Below are 17069 nucleotides of genomic sequence, written 5' to 3'. Positions count from 1 at the left end.
TGAACTTTCAAGAATCAATTGCAAATTCGATCTAGAGAATTAAGGCAAACGCTCTATGCATAGCTTCTGCACAACCTTAACTCGGCCATGAACTGAACTGAACTGAACCATCCGCAGCCCCACATCGCAATCGTCTGGCCAGTGCTTCTTTCTCCTCACTCCCTCCAAGCTCCAACTGTTAGGATCTCCAATATTGAGACACTACAATCTAGAAGTCTACCGTCAACCCTCATTGACAATCTCACCCAGTAAGCCCTTCCCCTTCAATCAGCTATCACACCCCCTATCTAAGCGCCGACAGCTCCTAACCAACCAATCACAGACCCCAACACATCACAGAAGCAGCAGCCTCCGCAAAACACCACTCACCACCGCAATCACGACCACAACAACCACTGCTATACACAACACAAACCGCCCCCTCCTACCATGCCCCCAAGCCCACTTACCCTCTCAACCCAACATCCCTAACACCTACACCAACAATGGCCACCTCAACAACCCCCAAACTCATCCACACCACCCCCGTCCAACCCACAACCACCACCACCAACACCTCCAATTCAAACCCCCCCATAACCCTCGACCTCCTCCTCACAACTCTCACTCGCACCATCCTCCACCCCATCCCATCCTACATTCTTCTCCTGTGCCTCCGCGCCCAAGCAACCCCCTACACCTCCGTCCCCTTCCTCATCGCCTTCGCCTACGCCGCCCTCCTCACCCTCATCTACATTCTAAGCACACTCAACCAGCAACTAGCATACGGAGCTCCACGCACAGTCGATCTCTCCAATGAAGTGGTGGTCGTGACGGGCGGAGCGAGCGGGTTGGGATTACTTATTGCGAGGATATATGCGCTTCGCGGCGCCACGGTAGCGGTTTTGGATATTCGGGGGATAGCGGGTGAGGAGGTGGAGGAGATGGGGTTGGGAGGGAGTTATGTTTGTGATGTTTCGGATAGGGGGGTTTTGGAGGGGGTTGTGGGGAGGGTGAGGCAGGAGGTATGTATAATTTCCTATTATTGTGTACAAAGGGGAAGAAGAAAGGTATGGATATGGGTATATTGATGATGGCTAACTATTCATTGATTGATTGCGGGATAGTTGGGTACTCCTACCATATTGATCCATTGCGCAGCTGCAAGAATCAACGGGCTGCCTCTGCAACAGCTCTCTCCCGAGGCATTCCAGAAAACTATCAACACCAATTTACTCGCCGCCGTTCATGCCTATCAGGTATTTTTGCCTTATATGCTGGCTGCTCCGGATGGTGGCACCATTGCCACAGTGAGTTCCGTGCTCGGGCAGCTATGTGCGGCTGGGTTGGCGGATTACTCGGCTAGTAAGGCTGGGTTGAGCGCGTTGCATCGCTCGCTCGAGGCCGAACTTCGCCAATCCGGGGACGAGGCAAAAGTGAAGATGGTTCTGGTGGAGCCGGGCCAGATCTCAACGCCGCTGTTTGAATCCGTCCAGACACCAAACCGGTTCTTTGCGCCCGTTCTGGAGCCAGTCCAGGTGGCCCAGGCTATTGTCTCGGCTGTCGACAGCGGCAGGGGTGGCGTGATAAGGTTGCCCGCGTTTGCCATGCTGGTGAACTGGTATGCGGTGTTGCCGGCGAGCGTGCAGCGGTTGGCGCGGTACCTGAGCGGGATTGACGGCGCAGTAGCACAAGCGTCGTCCAAAGCCGACAGGGCTGATTCGTCCAGCCAGCAATTGCAGACTGAGTTGGATCACGTGAAAGAGGACTGACGACGAAGCTGAACAACAGCTGTAATAGAATATACCCCAACTGTATCATGTCCATGCAATGTATATACTTGAGACACAATGTACTCGGTCTCTGAGCGCAGCCTTTCCGCACGATGCTCCAGATGGACGGTCCAGGCAGAACATCTATTGCTCCTTGGCCAGGATCATCTTCTCGCGCTCGCTCTGTCTCTTGGGCAGGTTCTCCTTCTTGGTGTGCTTGCGCACGTTCTCCTCGCGTCTCTTGATCGCCATCAGCTCCTCCCGCTTGATCTCGCGCGCCTTCTTGATCGGCTTCGGCACGTGACGCTGGCGTCGGATTCGGCGGATTTCCGGCATGTGCGAGTATCTCTGGATCAAGGCCTGGTCGTACTCGAGCTTGGCCCGTTGACGAGCGCTCTTTACACCGCTGCGGTCGGATGCGTTTGCGCGCCAAAGTCGGATGTTGCCATCGTCGGAGCCGGACAAGACGTACTTGTTATCGGGGGTAAACTTGGCGGAGAAGACACTGTAGAACGAAGTCAGCACTGTAATTGCTTGGATAAGGAGAGCGAAAGTGAAATACATACCGTTGCATACGCTTGGTGTGGTAGATGTCGCGAGAGTGGCCCGTGGATCTGTTCCACAAGCGGATCGTTCGATCGTAAGAGGCAGTGACCAATTCCTGACCAGTGGGACTGAAATCCACATCCATCACAGCGGCGACGTGATCCTTGAGCACGTTCAATGCGCGATCCATCTTGCGCATATCGAACAGGTAGACGTTGTGATCTTCGTTGGCAACGGCAAAGTTGAATGCTTCCATCGGATTCCACGAGATCGCGTTCGACGCCAGGCGCAGAACCATTTTATGTAGAGGGGACGATGTCCGAAGGTCGTACATGATAATCGAGCGATCAATACCGGTCGAACCAAGGATGGACGTCTCAGTCTGGTTGAAAGCGATGGAGGTGATGGTATCGACGTTGGTGGGCCAGTGGAGGGTCTGGGACGGAGTGGAGGAAGGACGGGAGAGATCGTAGATAGAGATCTGAGAAGAAGAGGCGGCGAAGTATGGCAGGTCCCGATGGTGCGTGAGGCAGGTGAAAGCGCCCTGGCCCAGGTAGGTTGCTAGCGGTGGTGCTTCGGGTGCCGAGTTGTACGGGTCGAAAAGCTTGATGGTCTTGTCGCTCGCGCAAGAGAGCAACTTCCGATCGGGGGTCCAGCAGACACCCTTGACGATATTGTCGTGTGCCTGGGTGTTCCACACCTCTCCCTGAGTGGTCAAATCCCACACCTTGACCACACCATCACCACTACCACTGGCGAACCGTTCCAAAGAGCCTGGGTCCTTGGCCATGGTATACACACCGTCCACGTGGCCGTCGCCCATCTGGCCCAGGAAGGGCGCAGCAAACAGGCGCTCTAGCTTGGTAGCATTGAGAGCACGGGTATACTCACGAGCCCGTTCGAATGGATGCTGCGCCGGGTCGAGGTTTCGGGGCTGTCGAACGACAGCGGTTCCCGGAGCCTGTTGCGAGGAAGTAGGACGAGAAAGAGCTTTGATTTTCTGATAGGTATATTAGCATCTATTTGGAAGACGATGAAACATTTTGGATATACTTACCATGGCGTCCGGTGGTTTTCTCTGCAAAGGAAGCTGGAGGGAAGAAAACTAAAACTATATCGGACATAAAATTTCCAGGCGCTTTTTTTCTACTGGGCGGGTACCGCCGATTCTGGTTGGCTCGCCAAGCCGCGGGCGGTGAGGGCGGCAGCTGCAGCTCCAACCGCCAGTGACGATAGCCAAACCTGTAAGCTTCCTGTCCTGCCATCGTCCTCTATACCTCATCATCTCATCTCTCATCGTGTCTAGGGCCTCCCCGCTCTGTGCATTACCTGTCACTTCGTTGGCAGATTTAGAACTACCCGCAATCCCTCCAGATTTCCTCCGCCGCCCCTCACAGCCCCGATCTAGTCATGGCACCCTCTTCGACGACCGCTGGGCGGATAGACGAAGCCCGGGGTCTCGTGAAGAGCGACCCTTCCAAGGCCGAGAGCATCCTCAAGGAAATCCTTGCGCAAGGTACCGGCTCGTCTGAGGCCTCATCGCGCGATTACGAGAATGCCCTGGTGTTGCTGGGAGAGCTCTACCGGGACCAGAAGAAGCCCCACGAGATTGCCGAACTCATCAAGACCAGCCGCGATTCCTTCTCTTCATTTGCCAAGGCAAAGACAGCTAAGCTGGGTATGTAGCATTGACAGAGATGATGTTTTGCTTCCAGGGTTACTGACCACCCGTCCTCTGATAGTCCGCCAGCTGTTGGACCTGTTCAGCGAGATCCCGAACACACTCGATATCCAAGTTTCCGTCATCCAATCATGCATTGAATGGGCCATCGCCGAGCGGAGGTCCTTCCTTCGTCAGAACCTCCAGACTCGCCTTGTAGCTATCTACATGCAGAAACAGACCTACTACGATGCGCTCACCCTCATCAACTCCCTCCTCCGCGAGCTAAAGCGCCTGGATGACAAGCTCATGCTGGTTGAGGTGCAGCTGCTGGAGTCGCGGGTGTACCATGCATTGGGCAACCAGGCCAAGGCACGTGCTGCCTTGACGGCAGCCCGGACATCGGCCGCTTCCGTTTACACGCCGCCGAACCTGCAGGCCGGTCTCGACATGCAGAGTGGTATGCTACACGCAGAGGACAAGGATTTCAACACGTCATTCTCCTATTTCATTGAGGCTCTGGAAGGGTACAGCTCCCTCGATGAGGGAGAAAAGGCCACTGCGGCCCTCCAATATATGCTGCTGTGCAAGATCATGTTGAACCTGGTGGATGATGTGACAAATTTGCTGGGATCGAAGCAGGCTCAGAAGTATGCCAGCCCGCGACTCGAGGCCATGAAGGCTGTGGCGCGTGCACATGCCAACCGGTCCCTGGAGGAGTACGAAAAGGCGCTCTCGGACTACCGGTTCGAGCTGGGCAGTGATACATTCATCCGCAACCACCTCCGCAGATTGTACGATGCCATGTTGGAGCAGAACCTGATCAAGGTTATTGAACCTTTCAGCCGGGTCGAGCTGGACCACATTGCTAAGATGGTTGGGCTGGACACGCAGCAGGTGGAGCGGAAGCTCTCCCAGATGATCCTGGACAAGGTGATTATTGGAGTGCTCGACCAGGGGGCTGGATGCCTGATTGTCTACGATGAGACGGAGCGGGACCAGGCATACGATGCTGCGTTGGACACGATCGAGAAGCTGAGCAATGTGGTGGAAGAGCTGTACACTAATCAAGCATCGCTGCTAGAGTAAGAAACGGCAACTGATGCGGGGGTTATTGAGTTAATGGCTTGGAAATGAAACAGCATTACTACAAATGAATATATGAGAGTTGTTGTTCTTATATAAAGTAGGAAATTTCGTTAGTAGAATGTTATGAGGATATGTAGAATGTAGCGATGAACTGGTGGTTGCTGGTCCATCCCAAAGAGGAATAGCGCGACCGCGGCAAAAGAATCGCGAAGAGGCCGGCAAAGCAAGTGACTTGCTTCTGTTCGTCCGCCCAGCAATACACGCCCATCTCTCCGGCCCTGCGCGGTCTGTCTCATCGCCCCAAGGATCTCCATCCTCCAATTCGCGGATCTTCCCTTGCGGCCTCACCGTCTCATCACGGACCAACCATGAATGCCCAGATCCCACCCAACTACGGCCGTGGGTTCCCCCCACAAGCCGCCCAACGCTCCCCTGCCACGCCTCGTCGCGGTCCTCCAGGTCCTGGTGAGCCTCCACCCTTTAACCCAATCAAACCCCGGCGGAACTATTTCTTCTAACTCCTTCTCCCTCGTATAGCTGCTGCGATGCCTGTCCCCATGCCTCAGCACGCCGTTCCACCTCAATACATCCCTCCCCAGCGCAACATGCAGCCTCCCAATGACGCCGCCCTGCGTCGCAGCCGCAAACCCACCGACAAGAACATCCCCGACGGCATTGAGGAAGTAATTATCGGCGAAGGTGTGCAGCAGTACAAGAGCCTCCGCGACCTGGAGAAACGCCTCGATGCAGCCATTGTCCGTAAGCGCCTGGACATCCAAGACTCCATCAGCAAGACTGTCAAGAAGTACCGCACGATGCGCATTTGGATCTCGAACACTGTCGAAAACCAACCCTGGCAGACTGCCAACGGTGCCGCCCCCGGAAGCAACCCCGGCTCCGGACGGTACAAGGTACGCATCGAGGGACGTCTTCTGGACGACGACACCGACCCGACCGCCCCGGAGGATAGTGACGACGAAGCTACCGAGCAGACGGACAACGGCGACGCGATGGAGCAAGATGGACCTAACGCCAATGCCACTACCAAAAAGTCGTCCAACAAGCGCACCAAGCAGCGCTTCTCGCACTTCTTCAAATCCATTACCGTCGACTTCGATAAGTCCTCCACCGCCAGCCCGGAAGAAGTCAAGCCAATCACCTGGACCAAACCGCAATTACCCCCTAACACTGTCACTCTGCCGCCCACAGCAGACTTCGACTCGATGCAGTTCACCCGCGCGTCACAGGAGAACCTGAACGTGACATTCAGTCTCGTGCGCGACGAGACACCAGAACGGTTCAAGCTAAGCAAAGAGCTAGCAGAAGTACTAGACGTAGAGGAAGAAACACGAAGCGGCATTGTTCTCGGAATCTGGGACTACATCCGTGCCATGGGCCTTCAAGAAGATGAAGAGAAGCGACTCGTCCGCTGTGACCATCGTCTACGATCGGTACCTCCCCTCCCCATCCCCATCCCCATTCCCGATATAATCCAAGACTAACCCGACCCAACCGCGCAGATCTTCGGCCGCGACCAAATGTTCTTCCCTCAAATCCCCGAAAGCATCGGCCCTCACACCAGCCCCATTGACCCCATCCACCTCCCCTACACCATCCGCGTCGACGAAGACTACCACAAGGACCCGACCCCTACCGTCTACGACATCCAAGTCGCCCTGGAAGACCCTCTCCGCTCCAAGATGCTCGCCCTCACCCAGAACCCGCAATACACGGCCTCCATGCGCCAGATCGCCACGCTAGACGACCAGGTCGCCCTCATCGTGCAAGCCCTGACGCACTCCCGCGCCCGTCACTCCTTCTACACGGCTCTCAGCAAGGATCCCGCTACGTTCGTCCGCCGCTGGATCAATTCCCAGCGCAGAGACTTGGAGACTATTCTTGGAGAGGCGACGCGTGGTGGTGGCGAAGATGCTAGTGGGCCTGAGTTCCGTCGTGGTGGTACGGATGGCGTTTGGGATACTACTGTGGCGAGGGAAGCGGTGCGGTATATGCTTGCTAAGCCGGAGGCGGCGATGGGGAGGTGATTCTTGAACTAGGTAGTTGACAGGGTAGATTGTTGGTGATGGTGTGGTATTAAGTCGGTGATATGACATGTGTATTATTTTGGAATGTGGTTGGTGATCAGCGAAGAAAATAACTTACGAACGATACTAGTTTAGTTAGTCGATTAAGTAGGGCTTGTTTGATGGGGGCGCTTTCGTGGTGTTTTGTCTTGGTTGGTTTTGATTTCGGGATGGTTGCTTCTTTCAGCTCTTTTAGTTCCCTTGTCATCAATAATGTATTCAGTTGCTTTAAGTGAAATACAGATCTTACTCGTATCTGTTCTATTTCCAGTAAGTAAGAAACCGTAACTGCTAATTAGTAACTCTCATGTGAGACCGTGAAATATATATATCATGATGAATGTAGGTATGTATGATTGGATGCCGTTCCTCGTTTCATTTATATTTCTGAGACTGTACTGAGATCTAAGCAAGATAGCAACTGCACAAAGAAATCGAACAAAACAGAATAAATGAGCAAACCCATTCTCCTATCCAGATGAACTCCTTATCGAAAGACATGAATGCATGATTTCGAATCAACTAGCTTTCCCATAACATAACGTCGCGTTATATAATAATATAGCTCCTGATGCTTGGGGGCCCGTCTCGCTGACCTATCTGGTCGGCAGTGGTAGGGTGGAGAGGGAGTAAAATCTCAAGTCAACAAGCTGTGAGACATGTCCTCGCGAGCTATGAGGCTGTTTATTGTAGGGCTAATGGTATGGCGAGTGATGTTGTTCCTCTTTGGATTGCTGCTGCTGCTGCTGCTGCATTGAAGCAGGTTCCGAAAACCAGGTTAAGGAGCAGACTAGGATGACAACTGGACTTTCCTCTTCCTCAATTCCTCGGTAAGCCCCGAGTCGACAGCCGAAGCGACTTTCTCCTCAGACACTCCATCGAGGAAAGGGCTACCTTCCTCCTGTTCCAGCTTGGAGGCCGCTTCCAGGACGACCTTCTGCGTGATCTCCTCCTTCAGATGGCTGATTTGCTCCTCCTTAGAGGGCTTACCGGCCGGTCCGGGCTTCTCGGCGGGCCCGCGGAACCGCTTCAGGACGGTCTCGACCATCTTCGAGAACCAGAAGTAGTTCAGGAAGTTGAGAACCACGTTCGAGATCACGTAAGTCAGGACCAGCCAGGTGGGGACGCCGCCGGCGGTGAAGGAGGCGTACTTAGCCATTTCACTGCCGCTGCCTCCGCGGACCTGGAAGACTTGAGAGGTGAGATCGACGGGTTCGAGGGGAGTGGCAGCTGCAGTGGCATCCCAGGTCTGTTTCAAGGCGTACCACATGTCCCGATAGACGGCGACGGACTGGTATGTGCCCCAAAGGAGACGGCAGCTGAAGAAGGTGAAGAGAAGCATCATGCCATTGTACCACTGCAGGTTGCTGCCGGTCATGTTGACCTTGTCGAGGAACCAGTGGATATTGAGGAAGGGGCTGGAGAGCTCATAGAGGATGAAGACGGGGGAGTAGAAGTTCACGAATGGTCTCTGTGATGATAGCACAAGCCAAATGATTAGCTTATTGACGCAAACTGTAAAGCTGAAATAGGTCACAACTCACAAATCCAAAACTGAACACCCACAGGGCGCTAATGCCATGGAAAAGCATTCCGATCCCAAAGAGCTTAACGTAGATCGTGCTGACGATCAGATCGTAAACAAAGTATCCGGCAGCGAAGGCGGACACCAGTCCACAGGCTCCAGTGTACCCATAGATACGTTCAGAGGCGTTCATAGAAGCCCGGTCTTCATCGGCAAACATGACCCAAAGGGCCATGCCATTGATGAAGGTGCTCTGCACCAGCGAGACGACATGAACGTCCCAGTTGAGCTTGGTCCGGGGTTTGAGTTTCGGGTAGTGATTGGGGAAAAGCACCGGAGACAGAACGGGGGACAAGATGAAGTGGATAAAAAGGTAGCCGACAAAAGCAATAATGACCTCGTGAGCATGCTCCGTCAGAGCAGGAACGTTGTAATGAAGCGCCCATGGCTCAACGAAATCCCGCAGCCATGCTGGCGGGGGTGGAAAAGGATCCAACATGCCGGTTGACCGCTCCTCCGACCAAGCGGAGAGAAGTTAGGATGAGAGAACCGGAAAATTATCCACTCTTGCAGAGGGGAGATAGGGGAGCAGGAGAACAAGACAGAGGAGGAGGGAGCAGCAGGAGGGCGGAGACTAGTGAGGTTAGTTGGTCTAGAAACTAGCCATGGTGGAGACCGGAGACGTTGGAGTTTACCGACCGAGAGGAGAGAAGTAGTAAATGAGGAGTGGCCAGGGGCAGCACCGAGGATCTATTTATCTCTCGCCGTCGGGCCAGCCAAGGACGGCAACCGATGCAAGCATGCACACATCCAGGATGAAGCGAGTAGCGACAGTTGATGCAGCAAGGACCAAAGGAGCCAACCGCCCAAAACACAAAAAGCGACGCGAGAAGCAAATCCGTTGGGGGATTTGGGGCTGACTCAGCCGCGCTGCATGACCGCTGCCCATGTGACTCGTTGCTCCTTTGATCTTCATCTACAGGCAACTACGAACATCTACAGAAGAAATATTCTCAGGTGGGCTTTCCCTCATATCAGCATATCAAGTTCATTATTAACTTCCCTCGCTGAATAAAAAAAACATAGGTACATCATGCATAAACAGTCGTAAGAAACATAGGAAAGTACAAACGAAAGTACCCCGTATCCAACCCTTATCGGATTCATGCCTGAAACCAAGCATCCCCCTATCTATACAGCACTCAGCTCAGCCAAATGCTCGGATGATTCGCTTCAGAAGGGCTTCCATAACATGCTGCTTGCCCTCGTCCCTTCATTACCAGGGTCATGCAGCAGAGCCGAGAGGAGTCCTCGTGCTCTTAGAGCTTCATGCCGCCGCACTCGTGACCTCGGGTCCAATACCACTATCGCTGTGCTGTCCGTAGACCACCATCTTCGAGGCCTCCTCATCCAGCTCCAAATCCTCCGGCTCATCTGCCTTGGGCGTCTGAGCGTCCTCCTCCCCTTCGGAGTCCTCCGGTTCGTCCGCGACCGAACGCAGCCCTGTGGAGCTAGCGGTACTTACCCGCCGATCGGCGGAGACATGGCTACTGGTACCATAGATCATGCTGTCCGCATATGTTCCTGTGTAGCTGGTTCGTCGTTCCGTGCCTGCGTCACTCTCTTCCCCATCTTCTTCCGGAAAGACCTCGTTTTCTTTATTGGCGATGGAGCTTCGGCCTCCCCAAGATGCCTTGCGCTGGGAGACGTTGGATCTAACTGAATGGCTCCGCTTTAGACTGGCAAACCCACTGGCGCCACTCACCTGCCGATCTCCTGCACCGCGATTGCCTGTAACGTTGCTCAAACTGAAGATACGCCGTTCCTTGCTGGTGGTCGATGGTGCGACAGATCCCGCCTGTGACCCATTCTGTGCTCGCTTTCTCAGCGCTAGCCCAACGCTACTGCCGAGGATGCTACGGGCATCTTTCGCCGTGCTGGCATTGCTGGCAACACTGGGCCCGCGGGCGCGAGATCCGCGCGCCTTCTTCATGCCGTTCGGGCGGCTCAAGAGAACACTGCGAGCGTGGTCAAGAACGCCTTCCAGGATCCGCTTCTCGAGATGGTCTGCACGATCTTCCATTACTTGCATTTCTTCATGCCGGAGCTCGAGTGCCATTTCCAAGCCAGCGACTTCCTTGCTGAGCTTGGTGGTCTGCTTGGCAAGGTCATCCTTCTCGGACTTCAAGCTCTGGATGATGTGCAGCAGAGAATCCTTCTCCTCCTTTAGGGTCAAGATCTCTGCCTCAACCTGCTCGCGCTGGGCGTTGCGCCTCTCCAGTGCAATCGCTGCTTCTTCGGCCTCCTTACGTCTCCGCTCGTTGTCTTCAGCCACCATGGCGGTCTGGGCGGCAAACATTTCATTCATCCGGCGGGATGTATCCATGATATCCTTGTGCATCTCGTCCAACTTCATCATCTGCGTAACTGACTGATCATTATTGGTCGCATGGTCGATGAGGACATCAAGCTTATCGTGGACCGGTCCGGTAGAGTTAGTGGCATGGTCCAGAAGTTCGCTCAATTTCTCGTAGACCTGACCATTAGTACTCGTAGTGTGGGTCAGAAGTTCGTCCAGCTTTTGATGTACTTGATCATTCGTAACGCGTTCAACGAGAGTATTCAGTGTCTCTTGGACTTGGCTGCTCTTAGCACGTTCGAGGAGGTCATTGAGCTTTTCCTGAACCGGAGTATCATCGTATTTCTCGGGCTCGGGCGGCGGCAAAGCAGGAAGTAACGGAGTAATGGCAGAGGGGATTGTAGAAAGATCCATCTTAAGGTCCTGCGCCGATTTCTGGGAGTGATCGTAGTGCTGTCCGACGATGGAAAGAATCTCCTGAATAGACTCTAGCACCTGAGGATGGAACTCGTGCAGTTGGCTTTCGACACGATCGGTTGCAGCTGCTGCACGCTCGAGATCCGAGCGAGCCTGCTCCTGTTGGGTCTTGACCTCATTGTGCATCTCTTCCATCTTGTTGTAGGACACATCAACCTTTTCGAAGAAGGTTTGCGCATCCGTGCACATACGCTCACAAGCCTCATTAACGCTGTTGCCCATGGATCCAATGACGAGCCTGATGTCTTCGGCCAGAGCCTTGGTATTGGTAACAGCCTCAAGATGCGCGTTGTCACGTTCCGCGCTCTCAGAGAACTTGGAGTCCATAGCACTTTGGATAGATGACTGGACCTCGTCGTACTTGGCCACGATTTCACCGAGCTTTTCGTCAATCTTCGAGCCCAGTTCAACGATAATAGCGGCTCGAGTCTCGTCATGCTTGACCATCGCAGCAGCATCCCGCTCTTCCTTCTCTAGTTTCGTCGCATCCTGTTCGCCCCGGGCACGCTCGAATTCGCGGTTGATCAGTTCCGTGAGTTCGTTGACATTCTCCACCGTCGTGAAGCTTTCGGCAGACGCTGCCAAGCCTTCAAGTAGCTGCTTGAGCTCGCTGAGCCCCTCGTTGCTACCATCCAGCTTGCTCTTCAATTCGTCTCCGAGCCCCTCCACGACAGACCGAGCCTCCTCGATCTTCTCGGCAAGCCCGGCGTGCTCAACCTTCCGAGCATCGAAGGCTTGACCGGTCATCTCGTTGTCGGCATCGACCTTCTCGCGGAACTCAGTAACAAGTGCCGTAAGATCTTGGATGTCGGTCTTGGTCGGCAATGTCTCGATGTCGGGAAGCTTGAGTTCTTCGACCTGCGTCTTTACTTCGAAGATCATCGCTTCCACGGTCTGCAGATCTGCCTTGACCAACTTCTCGGCATCATTTTCCTCCTCTGTTCCCTTGCCCTTCAGTTCATCGAGAGCAATCCACATGTCTTTCATCAGGGTCTCCAAAGTACCAATTTCTGACTTCGTCGGGCCGTCCGATTCGAATCGAGTACGAAGTTCAGACATGGCTTCTTTAGTTTCCTTGACGATACCTTCAAGGTTTGAAAGTTGCTCTGCTCTTGCGATCTCGTCAGGGGCAGGGAATGTCATCTCATCAAGCTGTGCCTTCGTGTTGCGCAGCAGGGTTTCAATGGCGTCTGTGTCCTCCTTCTTGGCTGTTGTTTCATCTGCAGGCTGATCACGGGCAACGATGCCTGTTACTGAGCTCTGAAGTTCGTGTAGTCCAAGGAGGACTTCATCAAGGTGCTCCTTCTTCAGCATGTCTTCCGGAGCCTCTGCAGCGCGCGGAGCAGACTCAATTGCCTCAACTTTGACTTGAAGTTGAGTGATAAGGGCCTTGAGACCTTCAATATCGTTGCTGCTGGTGGAATCAGAGGGTGGAGTGTTGCTAGCAAGCATCAGTTCACCTCCACGAGTCGTCTCGACTTCTTCACTCTCTTTATGAGCTTGCCTCAGCATTTCAACATCTGCCTTCAGACTGCCAAGCCCTGATTTCAGCTCATCCAGGAGCTCAGAATAGTCGAACTCAACATTCTTCTCCATGAGCTTTGCGAGGTCTTCCCGAATGGTGCCAACGCCATCGTTTAAGGCTTCAATCACTTCACCATTAGTGAAGGCGTCGCTTTCGCTAACCTCTCTGGGCTGGGCTTGCTCGTCCTTGAAGGTGTCAAATCTTTCGTGCAGCGCAGCAATAATGTCATCCTTGTCCGTTTTGGGCTCCGTAGGTTCCGCACGGACCAGAGTCATGTTCATTGAGTGACGGAGCTCCTCGAACTCTTGTTTGATGATACTCGTTATGTCGTCGACACTTGTAGACTTGTGTTGCTCTGAGAATTCACGGATTGCTCCAAGAATTGCTTCACTATCTATTCCCTTGTGTTGCTCGGACATATCGCGCACAGCAGCAAGCATATCGTCATTGTTGGCCGCCTTGTGTTGTTCGGACAGTTCACGAATTGCCGCAAGAATCTCCTCGCTGTTCGTATCGTTCTGCTTTTCCGAAATTTCACGGATGGCAGCAATAATCTCCTCACTGTTCGAGTTGTTCTGCTTCTCGGAGATTTCACGGATGGCAGCAAGGATTTCCTCGCTGTTCGTGTTGTCCTGCTTCTCGGAGATTTCACGAAGGGCAGAAAGGATCTCGTCGCTTGGAGCGCTGGGTTTCTGTTCGAACGCTGCTTCAACTGCGGCAATGATTGCATCACTGCTCGCAGTCTTGTGCTCGTCCAACTGTTCACGAAGAGCTGCAAGGATATCCTCCCCAGGCGTACCCGCCTGCTTCTCCGACAGCTCGCGGATAGCTGCAAGAACATCATCGCTCTTGGAAGTCTTTTGCTGCTCGGAGATGTCGCGAATGGCGTCCAGGATCTCGTCCTTTTCATTCGGTGCGTTGTTGCGAATCAACAAGGAGCTCATGGTCTGTCGCAGATGCTCGAATTCCTTCTCCATGGCATCAAGAAGTTCCGGTGTATCCGGATTACCGCGAGGCGCATTAGACGCGGCGGTCTCAGTGATCGTCTTCTCCATGTCAGCCTGCAACAGGCGGAACCCTTCCTTGACAGTGTCCATGATCTCATGCTTCCCGGAAGCTTCAGCTGCAGTTGAGGCGTAGCCTTCCACTTCCTGTCGCACGACAGCAATGCCATCTTTGATAGCATTAAGCAGGTGCTCGGAGGTCTCTTCACTGGCAGAGAAATGTTGGCCCATTTCCCCCTTTATGCCATCCAGCTGCTCCTGAACACGTTCCAGCATCTGTTCCCCGACGCTCTGGTTTGCCTCATTGGCCTCCTGCAAACCAGCTGCGATAGCCTCCATAAGATCATCCCTGTTAAGTTCGATCTCTCTCGTGATGGAGTTCTGGCTTTCCATGCCTTCTGCGATGGCGTGGAGAATCTCGTCACGGGAAACAGTGGGTTGAACATTGGTGCTGACCACCGATTGCTGTGCAATGAATGCTTCATTTATTACATTAGCAACATCGTCCTTGGTGATGTGAGGATGTTCGATGGCCTTGGTCGCTCCGAAATGAGCTTCTAGCCCTTCCGAAAGAGCGCTCAAGATCTCATCACGGCCAAGACCAGAGTCCAGCGTCTCTCTTGTAAGAGCACTTTGGGACGTAACTGAGTGGGTGACGGCTTCTAGGATCTCATCGCGCATGCCATCAAGGTGTTCGCGCTCCACGCCCCGAGGTACAGGGGGTTCGAAATTGGCAAGGCATTCGTGAATTGTTTGTACGATCTCTTCTTTCGTAATGCTGGGTGGTTGCGCGAAACTCTGCATTCCAGCCTGGACAGCCGCCAAGACTTGGTCATAAGTAACGGCGTCCTCGTGCTGCGGCTTATAGTCTCTAAGCCCTTCTGACAAGCACTCCAGAATCTCGTCTCGTTCCAGCCCGAAATTCTGCAACTCAATCTCAGGCTTGTATGTCTCCCAAGCTTCCCGAACGGTCTCCAGAATCTCTTCCTTTTCCATATTAACACCGTGGGGCTCGGCACGGAACTGAGACAGGTCAAGCTCATCCAGAGCCCTCTTGACGATAGAGTACAGTTCGTTACCATCCATAGCAGCTCTGAATTCCGAGATGGACGATGAATGGTGTCTACTCTCATCCATGATCGAGGCGAGTTGGTCTCTGAGCTCCTGCAGGTTGTTTTCAACGATACCAGCCAGCTCTTCATGGGTAGGTCGGTCCGGCCTGTCTTCTATAGCGCGGGAAGATCCAACGCCTTCGATTTGTCGGGCCAGGTTCCTTCCCATTCCTAGGACCTCTCCTCGTAGTTCTCGCACAAGGGCTTTGACCTCGTTCGTCATGCCACCTCCTTCAATGACACTAGTCTTCACTCTTTTCATGATTGCTAGCATCTCGTCTGCCATTTCGGGATCGGCGGGCACCAAAGAGCGTTCGGCGGGTCGGATGTTGTGGGTTTCCATATCTGGCGAGTACGCTTGTTCGTCGTCCAGCGACCTTGTTCCAGAACCGTCGGGCTCTCCCTGCGGAGGGACGCTGTCGGCGCCGGCCCAAGCCTGAGAGCGAACCAAAGCCTTGTTCCCCGAGTCATCCTTCACATGCTCGAGAATCTCTTCGAGCATCCTCGTGATCGTCTCGTCATTCGATACTTCGTGGGTTTCGGAGACAGGCCTGGCTTTTATTTCTTCAACCATTTCTATAAGCTTGTCTTGGCCTTCTTTGGTCCCCATCTCCCGAAGGACCTTCTCTAGTAATGCGATGCTGGCGGAACCATCAGAAATAGGCGTAGGAGATCCACACAGTTCGCGCTCCATTGCTGCGGCAAATGGATTAGGGCTTGACATTCGTGGTGCCGAATAGCTCTTCTTCGAGCTCGGAGAACTATCCGATTCCCTGTTGTTAATACCGTTTTCAGAACCCAGGAGAGTACTGAAGTCCCACCTTGTGGCAGCATCAGGATCAAGGAACTTTGCGGCTAGGCTGGAGGATAAATCACGGAGGCTCCTGCGAATATCCTCGTCTCGAGCATTAGTTGCAGCTTTGAGGCTGACCAGGTCCGTAGCATTGTCTTTACTTCGTCGGCTTAGTTGAGCCATTTCGCGCTGAAGGTTACTCGCAATATCTGTGAGGCTGAGTATCTGGGTGGATAATGATTCGAAGCTGTGGTTGTCGGCGCGCCTGGGCCCAATAAATGGGTCTGCATCGTTACTCTTTGGTTTCAATGGCTCGACGCTCTCAGTAGGCAGCTGCATATTCTGCAAAGCTAACATTGTCGCCGACGGAGGTGTGCTTTCGCCCAGGATTGGCCTCGAAAGGTATCGGTTCGAAATCTGCAGGTTAGGGAGCTCTTGCTCGTTGTCTTTATCTCGCGAGTCTGCGGAGCCAGGAGCTTTCACCGGCGTTAATTCATGCTGCTTAGGGCTCTGATCAAAAGTCGACGCGCGGAGAGGCCGTTCTGGTGACCGACTCTCGAGATAGTTTAAGAATTCATTGCGAGCATCTGTATTCTGTAGCGATTGCATGCGCCTGTGGAATTGGCCCTTGATGAGGGACTTCTCTGGGGACTTCGGCGGCATGGGGTTGGTTGTATACGGGCTCGGTGCGTTTTCGCGCATCTTTTCTTGGAAATTCGCCGCCACGGCTTGAATGCCTGGGGAGACATTTCCTCTTGTAACAGGGCTAGAAGCACTGGGATTCATGGGGAGCGGAGGGGGTGCCCGTTCGGGGTCCGAACTGTCCCACCTTCGTTTCCACAGTCCACGGTCAGCCTGACGCGGTTCATAGTTGTAGCGGCAGAGGGGGGCTCAACAATAGAGTTTACACATACATGGGCACCGATTGATTTCTGACGACCAGTTCCCTGTCGCGGGACCCATCTCGTGTGTGCGTAGGCATCATGTAACTTAATCGTCGTTAAAGCAAGAAAACGGGGTATGTCTGTCGATGTTGGATATAAAGCAAGTCGATCGAGGGATATCAGGAATGTGCGAGAGGAATGTTCGTCAAAATCAAAGCAATGGGGGTCGTAAAGGGCATATCAAATCGTCAAAACAAAAA

General features: G+C 53.6%; 6 protein-coding genes across 6 annotated transcripts; 3 read left to right on the top strand and 3 right to left on the bottom strand.

Moving 5' to 3' along the window:
- Positions 1–485: 485 nt before the first annotated feature.
- An18g05090 (uncharacterized protein) lies at positions 486–1751 on the top strand (the record flags this gene model as incomplete). Its single annotated transcript, XM_001398926.3, has 2 exons — positions 486–1004; positions 1107–1751. The coding sequence occupies 2 exons, from the start codon at positions 486–488 to the stop codon at positions 1749–1751; spliced, it is 1164 nt and encodes a 387-aa protein (XP_001398963.1).
- Positions 1752–1895: 144 nt separating this feature from the next.
- An18g05080 (uncharacterized protein) lies at positions 1896–3357 on the bottom strand (the record flags this gene model as incomplete). Its single annotated transcript, XM_059745811.1, has 3 exons — positions 1896–2256; positions 2318–3297; positions 3355–3357. 3 exons carry the CDS (start codon positions 3355–3357, stop codon positions 1896–1898), a joined length of 1344 nt encoding a protein of 447 aa, XP_059602969.1.
- Positions 3358–3707: 350 nt separating this feature from the next.
- An18g05070 (uncharacterized protein) lies at positions 3708–5046 on the top strand (the record flags this gene model as incomplete). Its single annotated transcript, XM_001398924.3, has 2 exons — positions 3708–3975; positions 4040–5046. 2 exons carry the CDS (start codon positions 3708–3710, stop codon positions 5044–5046), a joined length of 1275 nt encoding a protein of 424 aa, XP_001398961.1.
- Positions 5047–5414: 368 nt separating this feature from the next.
- Positions 5415–7091, top strand: An18g05060 (uncharacterized protein; the record flags this gene model as incomplete). The annotated part of the gene is made up of 3 exons (XM_001398923.3): positions 5415–5511; positions 5584–6497; positions 6567–7091. 3 exons carry the CDS (start codon positions 5415–5417, stop codon positions 7089–7091), a joined length of 1536 nt encoding a protein of 511 aa, XP_001398960.1.
- Positions 7092–7920: 829 nt separating this feature from the next.
- An18g05050 (uncharacterized protein) lies at positions 7921–9154 on the bottom strand (the record flags this gene model as incomplete). Its single annotated transcript, XM_059745809.1, has 2 exons — positions 7921–8603; positions 8671–9154. The coding sequence occupies 2 exons, from the start codon at positions 9152–9154 to the stop codon at positions 7921–7923; spliced, it is 1167 nt and encodes a 388-aa protein (XP_059602968.1).
- Positions 9155–9862: 708 nt separating this feature from the next.
- An18g05040 (uncharacterized protein) lies at positions 9863–16888 on the bottom strand (the record flags this gene model as incomplete). Its single annotated transcript, XM_059745808.1, has 4 exons — positions 9863–9919; positions 10004–13788; positions 13816–16815; positions 16840–16888. 4 exons carry the CDS (start codon positions 16886–16888, stop codon positions 9863–9865), a joined length of 6891 nt encoding a protein of 2296 aa, XP_059602967.1.
- Positions 16889–17069: the final 181 nt, after the last annotated feature.

This window comes from Aspergillus niger (genome assembly GCF_000002855.4).
Source record: "Aspergillus niger supercontig An18".
In the NCBI taxonomy this organism is placed as follows: domain Eukaryota; kingdom Fungi; phylum Ascomycota; class Eurotiomycetes; order Eurotiales; family Aspergillaceae; genus Aspergillus; species Aspergillus niger.
The sequence above is the reverse complement of the archived record's forward strand: the minus strand, read 5'-3'. Positions and strand labels throughout refer to the sequence as shown.